General features: G+C 39.5%; 3 protein-coding genes across 3 annotated transcripts; 2 read left to right on the top strand and 1 right to left on the bottom strand.

The window, feature by feature from the left end:
- Positions 1-1,848: 1,848 nt before the first annotated feature.
- LOC109217124 lies at positions 1,849-3,731 on the bottom strand. The gene is made up of 5 exons (XM_019381355.1): positions 3,011-3,731; positions 2,659-2,943; positions 2,417-2,574; positions 2,110-2,307; positions 1,849-1,905 (listed from the first exon to the last, which is right to left on the bottom strand). The coding sequence occupies exons 1-5, from the start codon at positions 3,729-3,731 to the stop codon at positions 1,849-1,851; spliced, it is 1,419 nt and encodes a 472-aa protein (XP_019236900.1).
- A 2,913-nt stretch (positions 3,732-6,644) lies between these two features.
- Positions 6,645-7,442, top strand: LOC109217125 (protein FAR1-RELATED SEQUENCE 5-like). Its single transcript, XM_019381356.1, has one exon. It carries the CDS (start codon positions 6,645-6,647, stop codon positions 7,440-7,442), a length of 798 nt encoding a protein of 265 aa, XP_019236901.1.
- A 571-nt stretch (positions 7,443-8,013) lies between these two features.
- Positions 8,014-8,922, top strand: LOC109217126 (protein FAR1-RELATED SEQUENCE 9-like). Its single transcript, XM_019381357.1, has one exon. The coding sequence runs from the start codon at positions 8,014-8,016 to the stop codon at positions 8,920-8,922; it is 909 nt and encodes a 302-aa protein (XP_019236902.1).
- Positions 8,923-17,457: the final 8,535 nt, after the last annotated feature.

Raw genomic sequence — 17,457 nt, forward strand, 5'->3', positions numbered from 1 at the left:
TGGCCTGGTCCAGGGGGAAGGGAAAATTATACCTAGGCGAACGCGACCACTTGGACGCGAACGCGAGCCATCTTCCGCGAACGCGAAGGTCTGTCAGACCTAACTCATCGCGAACGCGATGACCAAATCCGCCCAATTATTTTAAAAGTCCATAAACAGAATGCATTACGGGATTTAACCCATTTTTCACAAACTTCTTCTTCTCCACACCTCTTGGGCGATTTTTGAAGAACTTCATCACCATAACCTCTTGGGTAAGTAATCTTTGACTTATTTTCTTCCATTTTTATCAACACCCACTAGATTTCTAGGCCTAAAGCATGTGATTAAGGGTAGAAAATAAGGGATTGGGTAGAGTTAGGGCTTTTTAATTATTTGGAAATTTGACCTCGTTTTGGGTCGGATTTCAAAATAAATTATATATTCGGGCTCGTGGGTGAATGGGTGATCGGGTTTTGGTCCGAACCTCGTAGTTTGACCAAGCGGGCCCGGGATCATTTTTTGGGTTTTTAGAAAGAATGATTGGAAAGTTATAATTAGGCATTGGAATTGGATAGTTTGGCGTTTATTGATGTTATTAAGTCGATTATGTCTAGATACGATTGATTTGGAGCCAAATACGAAAGGGAAAGCGGTGTTTGTGGTTTGAGTTGGCCGTAGAAGTTCGAGGTAAGTGTTCGGTCTAACCTTAGCTTGAGGGATTAGGAGTTATGTCCTATTTGCTATTTGCTTCTTGTTGAGTACGACGTATAGGCATGGTGACGAGTATCTATACGTTGGTGTCGAGCATGACCGTGAGTCTTAATTGCAATTTGTTGTGTTCTTAAATGATACTACGGATGCTTTAATTGATGATTCTCGATATTGAGCAAGGATTAAGTTTGTTTTCGTGGAAATTACTTATGATTGAGTATTGGTGTTAGCTGAGACGAGTAGAAGTTGAGTTAAGATTGGTTATAGCTGATTCTCCCTTGCCGGGACGTATTTACTTTTACTGTCGAATCCCTTGCCGGGATAGTGTAGTTTATTGTTGATCCCTTGCCGGGACTCTTGGTATGGTTGTTGCTAAAAGTATATAAATATATGGATCGGGTTGCACGCCGCAACAATACTAAATATGGATCGGGTTGCACGTCGCAACAATGTTATATTGGATCGGGTTGCACGCCGCAACAGTGTTATATTGGATCGGGTTGCACGCCGCAACAATGTTATATTGTATCGGGTTGCACGCCGCAACAGTGATATAAATGGATCGGGTTGCACCGCAACAGTGTTAAATGATAAGGGATCGGGTTGCGCGCCGCAACAGTATTATTAATGTTTTGTTGTAGATTTTGAAGTGTTCTCTCATATTTCTCTTGAGTTCCTGCTGGACTTGGTATTTTCGCCGCAGCATGTACTCCCTCCCATCTTTATTTGTTTATTTCTGTTTTATTTTCCGCTGTATATTATATAACTTCACAGGTTTATCTGGAGTCTGGTCCTAGCCTCGTCACTACTTCGCCGGGGTTAGGCCAGGCACTTACCAGCACACGGGGTCGGTTGTGCTGATGCTACACTCTGCACTATGTGCAGATCCCGGAGCAGCTTTTGGACAGTAGCACTTGGAGAGGCTGCCTTCAATCCAGCTAGATATCCCGAGGTAGTCCTGCAGGCGTTCGCAGGCCCGACGTTCTCTTCTATCTCACTATGCCTTCTGTTTTCACTTGTTTTCGAGACAGACTGTATTTCCTTTTTCAGACACTTGTATGTGGTACTCATAGACAGTCCGTGATATCGTGACACCAGATTCCGGGTAGAGGAGAATATTGGCATTGTAGTACTGGCTTTGGTTATTTTATCTGTTTAAATCTTCCGCTTGTTCTGTTTATCGTTAATATTCAATGTTGATAACCTGTTAATCTATGTTGTTAAAAAGGATTAAAATATGAGAGTTAGTGATTTCTATATTTCGCGGCTTGCCTAGCTTCTACGAGTAGGCGCCATCACGACTCCCGAGGGTGGGAAATTCAGGTCGTGACAAGTTCTCATTTTACTAAAAGGTAAATGGCCAAGTCTAAGGTGCCAAGAATGACCAAAAGACAAAGCAGGAGAAGAAGTATAAACAGGAGACTCATCAGCATTCACAGAATTAGAAGAAACAGGACAATGTAAAAGGCTACTACTCTTATTCATATCATTGATGGAATTGGCAGTAATGGTATTTACAAACGAAGTATTGAAAATAGAGTTGCAACTAGAAGTGAGTGTAGCAGGGTTGAGAACATAGAGCTTATTCTGAAGACTACCAAGTGTCACTGGCCTCTTCAGAGAAAACACAAGCAACAGAAGAAAATAAGGCTAAGCAATTTATTTATAGAATTAATTGAGCAAGAGAAATCGGGTTATATTGAAAGGAAGGAACTAGAAGCACATTAGTCAGGGAAATTTCAGGAGTTAGGGTTAAAGTGCCAGTGCATGTTACTTTGACTATGTAGCCATTAGGCAAATTAAACAAGTAAGGAGAAATAAGAGGTTTAATATCAAACAAGAAGGAAGAGTGTGGTGTCATATAATTAGTTGCACCTGAATCTATAATCCAAGGACTATTCTCTATCTTAGAAAAATTACAAGCAAGAAACCTAGAACTATTGAAAGTAGGGTTACCTATCAAACCTGCAAAATTGGCAGAACCAGCAGTGATTTCCTGAGGACTAGTTTGTATTTTGGATTGTTGCAGAAGATTCATTAGCTGATCAAATTTCTCCTTAGTAATGCTTGTACCTCCAGAGTCTGAAGTCACTTGCTTAACATCACCACCAACCTCAGGCTGACTTTGAGATTGTGTATCAGAAACTTGAGCAAAAGCTGCAGTCCTTTTGAATTTAGCTAGGAATCCAGGTGGAAAGCCATGGAGCTTGAAACATTTTTCAATTGAATGTCCAGGCCTTTTTACAGTATCTACACACCAAGTTATTTCTCTTAGCTGTGTTAAAGTTAACTCTGTGATTATAAGGTTTCTGTGTACCGGTGGAGAATGCCACAGAATCAGTATTGAAAGAAGGAATAGCAGTTTGTACCGTGAACTGGCTCTCATCATTCACGAGCATGGTGTAGACACTGTCCACATCAGGTAGTGGCTTCATCAAGAGAATACTGCGTCTAATTGTAGAGTAGGACTCATTGAGACCCATCAGAAACTGATGAACCTTTTGATCTTCATCCAGTTTCTGAAACTTCTCTTTGCAGCCACAAACACAATCAGGATAGGAGATAGAATATGAGAGTTCATCCCAAAGCTTTTTGATTCTATTGAAATAGGAGGAAATACTGGATGTTCCTTGAGAAACAGATGAAATTTCCTTTCTAATCTGATATATTTTGATACCACTGGCCTGCCCAAACCTCTTTTCAATTTCATTCCACAACCTTTCAGCAGATTCTGTGTACATGACAGTTTCCCTAATATCTTGATCCAAACTATTAGGTATCCAAGCGACTACCATATCGTTCTCAAATAGAGGGGAATCAGGGTTAGGTTTGGGAATTGTACCTCTAATCATCCCTAATTTGTTCTTACAAGATAAGCCTAGTAACATTCCCCTCCCATAATCAGTACCATCAAATGTGCTAGAAACCAACATTGTACCGGGTGAATCAGATGGCAAAAAATATAAAGGGGAAGAAGGAAGTACAGTAGTCTCATCACTACTTACAGTACTGTCAACATGAGTCGAAATTGAACCCATAGTTCACTTAGGGTTTCAGCAAAAAAAATTTTACCCACACTTGCTTGAATCGATTAAAAAACGACAATAAAGGAAGAACACGGATGAATTCTTCAAAAAAATACTTGAAGCAAATATGAAGAATCAGAATACCGTAAGCAGCGAAGAAGGAATTGATTGAAGACTTGTGACTCAAATCGAAACCCCTGGCGATGGGTTAATCCATCAGAGAACAACCAAATCTTCACACAGCCACCCTGAAACCAACAGATTAGCTCCGATGAATCCTCGTAGTGGCTCTGATACCATGTCAATACTCAGATTTATCGGATGGAAGCCATGGATTGAAGAACCCTAATTTGGCAACAAGAGTAGAGAGAGAAGATCTAGAAGGATCTGTCTTATTGAAACGAATGTTTTTGATACAAAATATTCGTCAATCTTATAATACACATAGACTAACTAATATATACAATTTGGGTCTAGTATCTTAAATTACACTTGGGCCTAAATATAAGATGGGCCTATTAACCAGACTCATTACAATGTTCAGCTCCAACAAATATGGCTGATAATAAAGTCGTTGAATAGAATATAGGGTTTATCATTTGGAAACTAGTCTAGTACTAAAACTCAACGTCTAGTTCAATTTCATTTGAGAATACCAAGTTAACTCTTTGTCTCTTCAATTACTTTTGGCTTTTTTAGTTCCAATCCCGGGATTAGATTCACTAACTTAAAATATTGTGAACCGTTTTTTCAACACTAAGAAGTAGAGTGTTTATTTGAAGTTTTTCAAAAGATTAGCTTGCAAACTTAATTTTGAGTTCTTTTTATTTAAAAAAAGAAAAAGAAAAAAGAACTTGTTCGGGCTCTTTTTGCAAAGGGAAGTTAACTCTTGTAAAAGGATTTTCAGACCCAATCTTTCAAAATTTTCATATGGCATTGTTTTGTTGTGACAACTAAAAAAATTCCATTATATGGAGAATGTTTAGGATATAGTACAGTGATATTTTTTGTTACTTGAAAAATAAACTTTAGAGCTGAAGCATGTCCTAACTTCAGAATAAGAAAAGTTAGGACTGCTAATGGTCGTAATGTATAGAGCTATACTCAATGTTTTGTCATGTACAACCTAACCTACTGTAACCAGAAAGATAACTCTTCCTCCATCCTAACTATTGGACGTAGTGGTACTGTATCATTTCTAAAGTTGTGAGGTTTAACTATTGCAACATTCATCAACATGGGTTGTGGTGGAATAGATAGAATTCCTCCACCCTTAACCAAAAGTTACGGGTTCGAACCCTAAGTACACAAAAAATCTTGTTATGGAGTGCTTCCCCATTAAATGGACCTTATGTGGCACGAATTCGAACATAATCAGACTCTAATACGGATACTGAACATCAGGTGAGAAATCAAAAAAAAAAAAAAAATTACTAACACTCAGCGAGATTCCCTCTACTCCAATCTTGTGGATGTATTTATTCGACACTTGCTTGTGGACGGTAGTAAGTTGCTTATAGACTAATCGAGATGCGTCTAATAGTCTGTTTGGGCTAGTATCTGAAATCAGCTTATTTTAAAAAGTACTTTTTTTAAATGTATTTTTCAAAAAAATTAGTTTTAGGGAGAAACAGTTTGTGTTTGACTAATTAATTTGAAAAATACTTTTCCGCAGATATTTGGCCAAGCTTCTAAAATCAGTTTATTTTGAAAAATACTTTTCTTAGAAGTGCTTTTCAAAAAAATACTTTTGGTGATAGTAGTCTGTGTTTGGCTAATTAATTTAAAAAACACTTTCTAAAACAAAAAAATACGTAACACTTTTGACTTGATAGAAGCTTGGCCGTACATACTAAAAGTTGGTTCCAACGTCACTATTACAGAAGAATCTAAATTATGAAATGGTTGAAATTATTTACCAAAATTGAACTGAGAATATCCTCATACCCCCATCAAAGAAATTTGAGGTTCTAGTTTTTCCTTCCTCCTCTCTATTTTTCTTTTTTATTTTGATAAATACTAGTATGAGATCGAGTATCTCTCACCTACCACTTGATAGCATTGTAAGAACCATTGAAACGACATTGAATTATGATTAGTTAAGGAAGACTAGTTAAGAAAATTAAGCACTGTACACTGGCGATATTTTGGCGAGTTCATGACTCAATCATTAATTCATTATTGATACATCATCGTATAAATTGATAACAAAAGATGTAAGCAATGGTTGAATCTTGAAAGTTGGTTGATATCTTACATGCCAACAATTGATTGTCAATGCTAAATTTCGAACAAAGTCTTCTCATTACTGACTATTTACTAATAGTAGAATCTTTTGCTTCAAGAATTATAAATGCTGGTTCCCAAGAGACGTAGTTTAGGAGTCAAAGTTAGAGTTTAGGTAGATCATGACTGGCATATTCAAGGGTGATGCTAAATGGCCCAATTTTTGTGACCCAACTTTGGCCACACGCGTGAAAAGATATCAAAGACTTCCTAACTAATTAGCCTACATTTTTCCCTTCAAAACAAAAAATTAAATCTCAAGCCTTGAAGTATGCGAAGAGTCTTTTGCATTATATTAGTATTTCCATTGTATTTAGGTGTATTTTATGCGTATACAAATTATACGATTTAGTGTGTATACAAATTATTGTATTTTCTTCCTTTCTTAAAAACAAATACGGTATACGATTTAGTATACTTCCTCCCTATCAGGCCAAGTCAAGTGGATACTTTCTCTTTATCTAAAAATGGATTCAAACCAAGAAAATTTGGCTGTGCAACAAAATATGAATCCAAATGAACATAACACAAATACAACAACCATGAATATCAACCAGATAATAGGTTTGATCGAGTTAGGGACGAGTTGTACAGAGCTTTAGGGATGACATCGAATGATAGTTTGTTGAATGAATACGAATGGTCGATGTTGATTCTCACAGCAGTTTCAACAATGTTGTGCACTTAGATGATGATGATGATGATGATGAAGAACCCGATGGAGAATATCACGGAGAAGCTAACGATGATGAGGAGCAGGTTTTAGGAAATGAGTTAGAGTTATGTGATGTTGATCGCGAAATGGCTAATGAATTCACTGAAGAGGATGTGGTTGTAGGTCCAATCTCTGAAATGCGATTTAGAGATAAAGATTCTTTGTTTGCATTCTACAAAGAACATGCACGACTGAACGGATTCTCCGTCGTCAAAAGAAATTCCAATAAGAAGGGTAGTGACACTTCCAGGTATATAACTTACTGTTGTGATAGGGCTAGGATTCGCAAAACCAAGTTTAGCACCAAGAGTAATAATTGTAACTCTAGGCTCGCTGCTGTTTTGGATGATTCTGGTTGTTGGCGTGTCTCTAAGGGCGTTCACGATCACAATCATGATTTGCTCCCATCCATGTCGCGCCTGATGGCTGGACATAGGTCCGTTTGTGATTCTTTGAAGAGGAATCTTGTAGCTCACGATCGATCTAGCATTAGACCCTCCAAGAATATTAGACTTGCTGAGGTTCAACGTGGTGGACCGCAAAATTTGGGTTACACTCCAAAGGATTGTAGAAATTTTATTTTGAAGAGTAGAAATTTTGAAATGCAAGAAGGGAACGCACAGTTGCTGCTCAACTTTTTTCGTGAAATGCAGGTAAAGGATAGGGAGTTTTTCTATTCAATAGATGTTGATTATATTGGTAGGCAGCGAAATGTGGTATGAGTGCATTCACACTGTAGGGCAGCGTATGAGCAATTCCATGATGCGATATGCTTTGATACGAGGTACCTTGTGAATCGATATAATATGCCACGTGCTACATTTGGTGGCATCAATCACCATAGACAATCCATCTTACTGGGATGTGCTCTCGTGTCTCATGAAGATATCGATAGTTATAAATTGGTTTTTAGAACTTGGCTTGAGGCCATGGGGAATGTTCATCCAGATGCGATCATAACTGATTAGTGTCAGAGCATTAAGGTAGCCACTGCTGTAGTGATGCCAAATACAATACATAGGTATTGTATTTGGCATATATTTTCAAAGTTGATTCTTTTTACTTAAGTGGTGTCGTCCTTCTAAAATTGCATGTGGAGAATTTAAATCCGTGGTCCTTGATAGCATTATTATTGAAGTTTTTGCGAGAAAATGGACAGAATATATTTCAAGGTATAATTTGCATACAAGGAATTGGTTCAACAAACTTTTCCTTGAGAAGAAAAAATGGGTTCCTGTGTACCTTGATGTGTATTTTTGGGCTGGTATGCTATCTACGCAAAGAAGTGAGGGGATGCATGCATTCTTTGATGGATATATTACCCGTCAAAGCACTCTTAGGATGTTTGTTCACCAGTATGAGTTAGCTATAGGAGCTAAGCATGAGAAAGAGTTGGAAGCGGAATACAGGTCAAAGGGATTTCAAATTGTGTGTGAGTCAATATTCAAGTGGGAGGAGCAGGCAATTCAGTGTTATACGCATACAGTGTATGAATTTTTCAAGACACAGCTAAGGAAATTATATCAATGTGAAGTCAGCAGCCCGGACGATCATCAAGTTGTCCATGGTGTTGAGAAATTCATCGTTAGTGATTATTCAATTTTTAAAAAAAATGCTAGAAATCCAGTTGAGTACACTGTTGCATATATACCTATCGGCGATTATTTTAGTTACAGCTGCAAATGGTTCGAGTCTAGAGGGATACTTTGTTGCCATATACTCAAGATCTTGCCGCACAAGAAGATTGATAAAATTGATGAAAGGTATATACTGACAAGGTGGAGAAGAGATGCTATTAGGCCACACTTGAATCGGTTCCATCAAATTGGTTACCCAAACATGACCCCTGAGTACAAGACATACAGGAGCATGTTGAAGCATTTTGACATGGCTTGTGATATAGCACTGGGCACTAGCGTGAAGGTTCAATATGTTAAGCATAATTTGAAGAAGATGGTGCATGATCTTCAAAATTGGGACGACAAAATGATCGTGCCAAACCTCGACCAGGATGACTCAGATGAAACTGAAGGCACAACTCTACGAGATCCCCATTATACTAATTCACATGGCAGGACGTGTTTGAATCGATATAGAGGAAGAATTGAATACTACTTTACAAGTTCACAGCCGCGTGGTGTATTTGGAGCTAGTAATGGCGCAAGAACTGGTGTTAGAGGAGGTGGTAGGGGTGGTGGATGAATTTGTGGAAGTGGTAGTGGCAATCGTGGTGGTAGAGGTGCCGGTAGAAGTGGTGGACGCATGGGTAGGGGTAATGGGCAAGGCAGAGGTACAAACATTGAGCATGATGGTTCCCTAGGTGTGAATGAGGTATAATTTTGCGACTATATTTGATTTATTACTTAAACATATCATCTTTTCTTATAGTGTTTGTTTGATTTTAATTGCCGCAAATTGACGCTACACAATCGCAATCAAGCTTGTTTGATCTCAATGCCGAACCAGACTTGGAACTATAATAAAGAATATTGCCGAAACTTGGAGTTCTCAGTAGGCATAATTGCATTGTTGTTTTATTTGGTCTAGAAATTTTTGATTTTGAAGAAATTTTTCTTGTTTTGTATAAACTTTGGTGTTTAATGATTTATGAAACTTAAACATATCATTTTTTTCTTATAGTGTTTGTTTGATTTTAACGGCATATTAGCTACTACATTATTGTTGCTATCTCTCCCCATGATTTTGTATTAGTTACGTTGTATTCTGACAAAGAGAGGTATTTGTAATATTGAATCCAACCACTAATATTGAATAAGAAAAATCCTTTGCTGCCTAGGTTGAAACAAGTACCAACATTCTCTTTTTTTATCAACTCACTAATAAAGGTATTTCTAATATTGAATCCAACCAGAAATGCCCATAGACATGCTGGTTCATCAATTCTCCAATTTCTTCCTCTTTCATACTCACACACGTAGGTTCGAATCCCAACTATAACATTGTTCTTTCCCTTTTGTTTTCATCCGAAGAGTCTAGAGGTGGTTGAATTGTATTTAATATTTCGGTCTCCAATACTTTGAATCACTAATTAATATAATTTTTCGTTATTCGTGATGATTTTTCCAATTCTCTATGACCAAATTGTATTAAGATTTTCAAGAGTTTTTTTTTAATTTTTTTTCTGGGTTCCATTACATTCGAAAGAAGATGAGGAGGTATAGTTTCTAGTCCTCTTCCTAGTAGTTTAGGTTTTAGTCATTTTTTCCTTATACTAAATGTATAAAATAATTTTCATAAACATGAAAAAATAATAACAAGCAAAAATCACAGACAATAATTCCACTCTCCTTAAAATAATAAGTATAACAATAATACAAGGAAAAATAAAAGAAAATATTATAAGAAATCATATTAATCCATAGATATTTTAATGACAAGGGTAGAACACAGTCACTACATGACCTTAATGAAAAAATTAAAAAACCTAAGCATTAGATGTTCCTATCCTAGCACTTCAACATCGAATATCACAACACTTGATGTAGCCTCAACAAGTTCAAAAAGAAGAACACTCCATTTCTTCAGATTGTTGTCGACAACAAATTATTTTCACCCCTTAACGAGTCTTCTTCGAACAACACCTGTTAGAGTCACATTCCACTCCTTCCCATTATATTGTAGTAATGTCTTAACCGTACTAGAAGGAAGATATTGACAGATACTCTTTGAAAGGTACTGCACAAGCGTAATGGAAAGATAGGGTAAAAATCATATCATGTTAACTAAAAAAAAGAAAAAAAATTTAATCTACCATATAATCGCGCTTGATATACGATCTGGGCACGTTCATCCTAAACTATGGATAGAATTCCTCTTCAATCCATCCGTTAGCATTCATATTTAGAGTATTTGCAATGTTTGCAGAGTAGGAAATGTAGGTTAACTTATGTTTATATATATATATATATATATATATATATATATATATATATAGAAAGAGTCAAAAACTTTTCCCCTCCATCCAATCGTATTTTTAAGAGTCCCTTTGTTTTCCTCCAAATATTTTATTTGAAATTTTAGTCAAAAATTTGTTATCATGTTTTTCCTTTTATTATAATTAAGATTAACCAATAAAATATAGTATAATGATATTCTACAATAATATTGTAAAAATATTGGCCAAGAACTTTGTTGCTATGAATAACTAGTGGCCGATACGTATGACCTTAACGAATGAAATTATATATTGGCTACTATATATATAGACGTTCAATATAACTATACAGAGCAACAATATAATTAACATTACAACCATAGTAAATGGAAAAGTAATGGTTGCTATGACTAATTAGTGGCCGATACGTATGACCTTAATGAATGAAATTATATATTGGCTACTATATATATAGACGTTCCATATAACTATAAAGAGCAAAAATATAATTAACTAGTGGAACCATAGTAATGGAATAGTCATGGTCGCTATGAATAATTAGTGGCCGATACGTATGGCCTTAAGGAATAAAATTATATATCGGCTACTATATATATAGACGCTCAATATTACTATAAAGAGCAACAATGTAATTAACTAGTGGAACCATAGTAAATGGAATAGTAATGGTCGCTATGAATAATTAGTGGCCGATACGTATGACCTTAATGAATGAAATTATATATTGGCTACTATATATATAGACGTTCAATATAACTATAAGAGCAAAAATATAATTAGCTAGTGGAGCCATAGTAAATGGAATAGTAATGGTTGCTATCAATATCTACTTATTATTGATATTTCATAATTAAATTGCTAATTTGTCACGATCCGGATTTCCCACCCTCGGGAGTCGTGATGGCGCCTACTAATGTGAGCTAGGCAAGCCAATTATTTGATCAAATTACTTCTTTATCCAATTTATACCTTTTAACAATTATAAAGCAATAACTTGGAAACAACGGAAATTACAGTAAGCGGAAGAAATGCAGTAAATCATCTGAATATATATGTCTAGTACAACAGTTTGAACCTCAACCTCCCAGAACTGGTGTCACAGTACCACAGACGATCTAGGAATACTACATACAAAGTCTGAAAATAAACGATACACTGTTTCTAAATTAAGGAAATGAAACAGGAAATAAGGGGTAGAGGGAGACGCCAGGGCCTGCGGACGCCTGCAGGTCTACCTTGGATCTCCACGTGGACTGAAGGTAGCCACCCAATCTACGGTCCAAAGTCAACAACAGTGGGATCTGCACAAAAGAGTGCAGAGTGTAGTATTAGCACAACCGACCCCATATGCTGGTAAGTGCCTAGCCTAACCTTGGCGAAGTAGTGACGAGGCTAGGACCAGACCACCAAATAACTTGTGCAGTTAAAATCATATACAACGAAAATAGAAACAGATAATTACAGCTAAAGTTGGGCGGGGGAAACATGCTACGGGGAGTAACAGATAACAACAGAACGACTGTAGAGAAACATAAGAAATACTCTAAATCAATTACCAGCAAAATAAGGAAATAGAAGAACAGGCACACAAGTGATACCATTGCAGGCGTGCAACCCGATCCCATTACATATGATACCGTTGCAGGCATGCAACCCGCTCCCATTTCATATATTACCGTTGCAGGCGTGCAACCCGCTCCCATTTCACACATCACCGTTGCAGGCGTGCAACCCGATCCCATTTCACATATTAACATTGCAGGCATGCAACCCGCTCCCATTTCACACATTACCGTTGCAGGCGTGCAACCCGATCCCATTTCACATATTAACGTTGCAGGCGTGAAACCCGCTCCCATTTCACACATTACCATTGCAGGCGTGCAACCCGCTCCCATTTCACATTTTACCGTTGCAGGCATGCAACCCGTTCCCATTTCTTTTATCAACACCAATCAAAGAATCACGGCAAGGGAACAATAATATTAGTACAAACATCCCGAAAAGGGAACAATAATGATAATAACATCCCGGCAAGGGAACTATAATGATAATAGCATCCCGGCAAGGGAACGAAAATGATAATAACATCCCGGTAAGGGAACAATAATAAGATTCTCATATGAACCGCAATAAACCACAACGGAGGCATAATGATTACAATTCAAGACTCACGGGCATGCTTGACACCGACGTATAGATACTCGTCACCATGCCTATACGTCGGACTCCACAATTAACACGTGACAAATAAGACTAGACCAAACATTTACCTCGATGCCACGAACACAATTCACGTCTCAACTATCGCTTTACCGCTTGATTCCACCACCAATTCGCTCGTATCTAGCCACAAGTTACTTAATTATATCAATAAACGCTAAATGAACCAACTCCAATGCATGAAAATAAGTTTTCCAAAGTTTTACCCAAAAAGACAAAAATCGACCCCGGGCCCGCTTGGTCCAAACCCAAAATTCGGACCAAAACCCGATTACCCATTCACCCCCGAGCCCGGATATATAATTGGTTTTGGAATCCGACCTCAATTTGAGGTCTAACTCCCCAAATTTCAATATTCTAAGGTTTTTCCCAAAATTCCCAATTACCCCATGAAAACCCTAGATTCTAGGATGAAATCTTGTAAAAAGAAGTTAAGGAGTAAAGAAAATGAGTTAGAAATCACTTACCAATATTTTGGAGAAGAAAGGTTGTTTGAAAAATCGCCTCTTATGTTTTTGGGGTTTTGAAAAATGAAAAATAATTGAAAATCCCGTCTAAATATACCCCTCTCAGACCCCCTGTGCGGACCACACAAAATCGAGTGCGGGCGCACATCTCTCCATGTGGACTGCAGTGCCATGCTTTCGTATTTTGGACATAACTTTCTCTACAGATGTCCAAATTATAATTTCTTTAACTTTCTAGAAACTAGACACGAAGGGATACAACGTTCGTTTTTGAATCATCTCAAAATTCTTTGTAGATCAAAAGATATAGGCTTCCGAAGTCGAACCAGTGAACCTGTGCGGACCGCACACAATCGAGTGCGGCCGCACAGCCCCCACCGCGGACAGCACCAAAACCAATGCGGTCAGCACTGGCGGGTTCGGAGATTTGCACTTCTCTGAACCTGCAACATCCATATTTTAAGCCTAGGACATCCCGGAACCTACCCGAAACTCACCCGAGCCCTCGGGGCTCCAAACCAAACATGCACACTACCTCAAAAATACCCTACGAACTTACTCGTGCGATCAAATCGCCAAAATAACATCAACAACTATGAATTTAGCATCAAAATCATAAAATCACTTAACAACTTCAAATTTTCCAATTTTCTCAAATACGGTCCGATTCATGTCATTTCAAGTCCGTTTCTTACCAAATTTTACAGACTCGACTTAAACCACATATAAGACCTGTACCGGGCTCCGGAACCATAATACAGGCCCGATACCATCAAATTTGAAACACATCTCATTTCCAAAACTCATAAATAATTCCAGAAAACAATTTTCTTTAAAAATTCATTTCTCGGGTTTGGGACCTCGGAATTCGATTCCGGGCACACGTCCAAGTCCCATATTTTTCCATGGACCCTCCGAGACCGTCAAATCACGGGTCCGGTCCGTTTACCCAAAATATTGACCGAAGTCAACTTAAATGCATTTTAAGTCAAAATTTCAATAAATTTCACAGATTTTCACATAATAGCTTTCCGGCTATGCGCCCGGACTGCGCACGCAAATCGAGATGATGCTGAAAGAGGTTTTTAAGGACTCGGAACGCAGAATTCATGTTAATAACAAGTGATGACCTTTTGGGTCATCACATCCTCCACCTCTAAAACAACCGTTCGTCCTCGAACGGACATAAGAAGGAAGTACCTGAGTCGAGGAAAAGATGGGGATAACGGCTCCGCATATCGGACTTGGACTCCCAGGTCGATGCCTCAGCAGGATGACCTTTCCACTGAACACGAACAGAAGGAAAACTCTTCGATCTGAACTGACGAACCTGCCGGTCTAGAATAGCTACCGGCTCCTCCTCGTAAGACAAGTCCTTGTCCAACTGGACAGTGCTGAAATCTAACACGTGGGATGGATCGCCGTGATATTTTTGAAGCATGGACACATGAAACACTGGATGCACGGCTGATAAGCTCGGCAGCAACGCAAGTCCGTAAGCCACCTCTCCCACCCGATCAAGAATCTCAAACGGGCCAATGAACCTAGGCTAAGCTTGACCTTCTTCCCAAATCTCATCACGCCCTTCATAGGCGACACTCGAAGCAATACCCGCTCACCGACCATGAAAGCCAAATCTCGAACCTTGCGGTTGGCATAGCTCTTTTGCCTGGACTGAGCCGTACGAAGCCTATCCTGAATAATCCTGACCTTGTCCAAGGCATCCAGAACCAAATCCGTACCCAACAACCGAGCCTCTCCCGGCTCAAACCATCCAACCGGCGACCGACACAACCTACCATACAAAGCCTCATAAGGAGCCATCTGAATACTCGACTAGTAGCTGTTGTAGTAGGAAAACTATGCTAAAGGCAAAAACTGATCCACGAGCCTCCAAAGTCAATGACACAAGCTCGGAGTATATTCTCCAAGATCTGAATGGTCCGCTCAGACTGCCCGTCCGTCTGAGGATGAAACGCTGTGCTCAACTCAACCCGTGTGCCCAACTCTCGCTGAACTGCCTTCCAGAAATGTGAGGTAAACTGCGTACCTCGATCCGAAATGATAGACACGGGCACACCATGAAGACGAACAATCTCTCGGATGTAGATCTTAGCTAACCTCTCGGAAGAATAAGAGACTGTCATAGGAATGAAATGTGCTGACTTGGTCAACCTATCAACAATAACCCACACTGCATCGAACTTCCTCTGAGTTCGGGGGAGTCCAACAACGAAGTCCATAGTGATACGCTCCCACTTCCACTCAGGAATCTCAATCTTCTGGAACAAACCACCAGGCCTCTGATGCTCGTACTTAACCTGCTGACAATTCAAACACCGAGCCACATATGCAACAATGTCCTTCTTCATTCTCCTCCACCAATAATGCTGCCGCAAATCCTGGTACATCTTGGCGACGCCCGGATGAATAGAGTACCGGGAACTATGGGCCTCCTCTAAAATCAACTCTCGGAGCCCATCCACATTAGGCACACAAACTCGACCCTGCAATCTCAGAACTCCATCATCACCTAAGGTAACCTGCTTGGCACCTCCGTGCTGCACCGTGTCTCTAAGGACACACAAATGGGGATCATCATACTGCCGATCTCGGATACGCTCCAATTATGAAGAGCGAGCGACTGTGCAAGCTAACACACGGTTGGGCTCAGAACATCCAATCTCACGAACTGATTGGCCAAAGCCTGAACATCTAAAGCAAGCGGTCTCTCACCGACCGGAATATAAGCAAGACTGCCCATACTGGCTGACTTCCTACTCAAAGCATCGGCCACCACATTGGGCTTTCCCGGATGATATAATATGGTGACATCATAGTCTTTCAACAGCTCCAACCACCTCATCTGCCTCAAATTCAACTCCTTTTGCTTGAACAAATACTGTAGACTCTTGTGATCCGTGAACACCTCACATGCCACGCCATACAGATGATGTCTCCAAATCTTCAACGCGTGAACAATGGCTGCTAACTACAAATCATGAACCGGATAGTTCTTCTCATGAATCTTCAACTGCCACGAAGCATAAGCAATGACCCTGCCATCCTACATCAACACTGCACCAAGTCCAACACGAGATGCGTCACAATAGACTGTATAAGGCCCTGAACCTGTGGGCAAAACCAACACCGGTGTCGTAGTCAGAGCTGTCTTGAGCTTCTGAAAGCCCGCCTCACACTCTTCTGACCATCTGAACTGGGCACCCTTCTGGGTCATCCTGGTCATCGGGGCTGCAATGGACGAAAACCCCTCCACGAACCTACGATAGTAGCCTGCCAACCCTAAGAAACTCTGGATCTCTGTAGCTGATGCTGGTCTAGGCTAGTTCTTTACCGCCTCAATCTTCTTCGGATCAACCTGAATACCCTCTGCTGATACAACATGACCCAAGAATGCAACTGAGCTTAACCAGAACTCACACTTTGAAAACTTGGCATACAACTGACTATCCCTCAAAGTCTGAAGAACCACTCTAAGATGCTGCTCGTGCTCCTCCCGGCTACGAGAATAGATCAAAATATCGTCAATGAAGACTATCACGAACAAATCCAAGTAAGGCCTGAACACTCGGTTCATCAAATCCATAAAAGCTGATGGGGCATTTGTCAACCCGAATGATATCACCAAGAACTCATAATGCCCGTACCGAGTGTGAAAAGCTGTCTTATGGACATCGGATGCCCTAATCCTCAACTGATGGTAGCCAGATCTCAAGTCAATCTTTGAAAATACCTTGGCACCTTGAAGCTGATCAAACAAATCCTCAATCCTTGGCAACGAATACTTATTCTTAATCGTAACCTTGTTCAATTGCCGGTAATCTATACACATTTGCATCGATCCATCCTTCTTCTTAACAAACAACACCGGTGCACCCCAAGGCGAAACAATGGGTCTAATGAAACCCTTTTCAAGCAAGTCTTGCAACCGCTCCTTCAACTCTTTCAACTCAGGCGGGGCCATGTGATACGGCGGGATAGAAATGGGCTGAGTGCCCAGAGCCAAATCAATGCAGAAGTCAATATCCCTGTCGGGTGGCATGCCTGGTAGGTCTGAAGAAAATACCTCAGGGAACTCACGAACAACAGGCACAGAATCAATAGAAGAAA

The sequence above is a fragment of the Nicotiana attenuata genome, unplaced genomic scaffold (assembly GCF_001879085.1).
Source record: "Nicotiana attenuata strain UT unplaced genomic scaffold, NIATTr2, whole genome shotgun sequence".
Lineage (NCBI taxonomy): Eukaryota > Viridiplantae > Streptophyta > Magnoliopsida > Solanales > Solanaceae > Nicotiana > Nicotiana attenuata.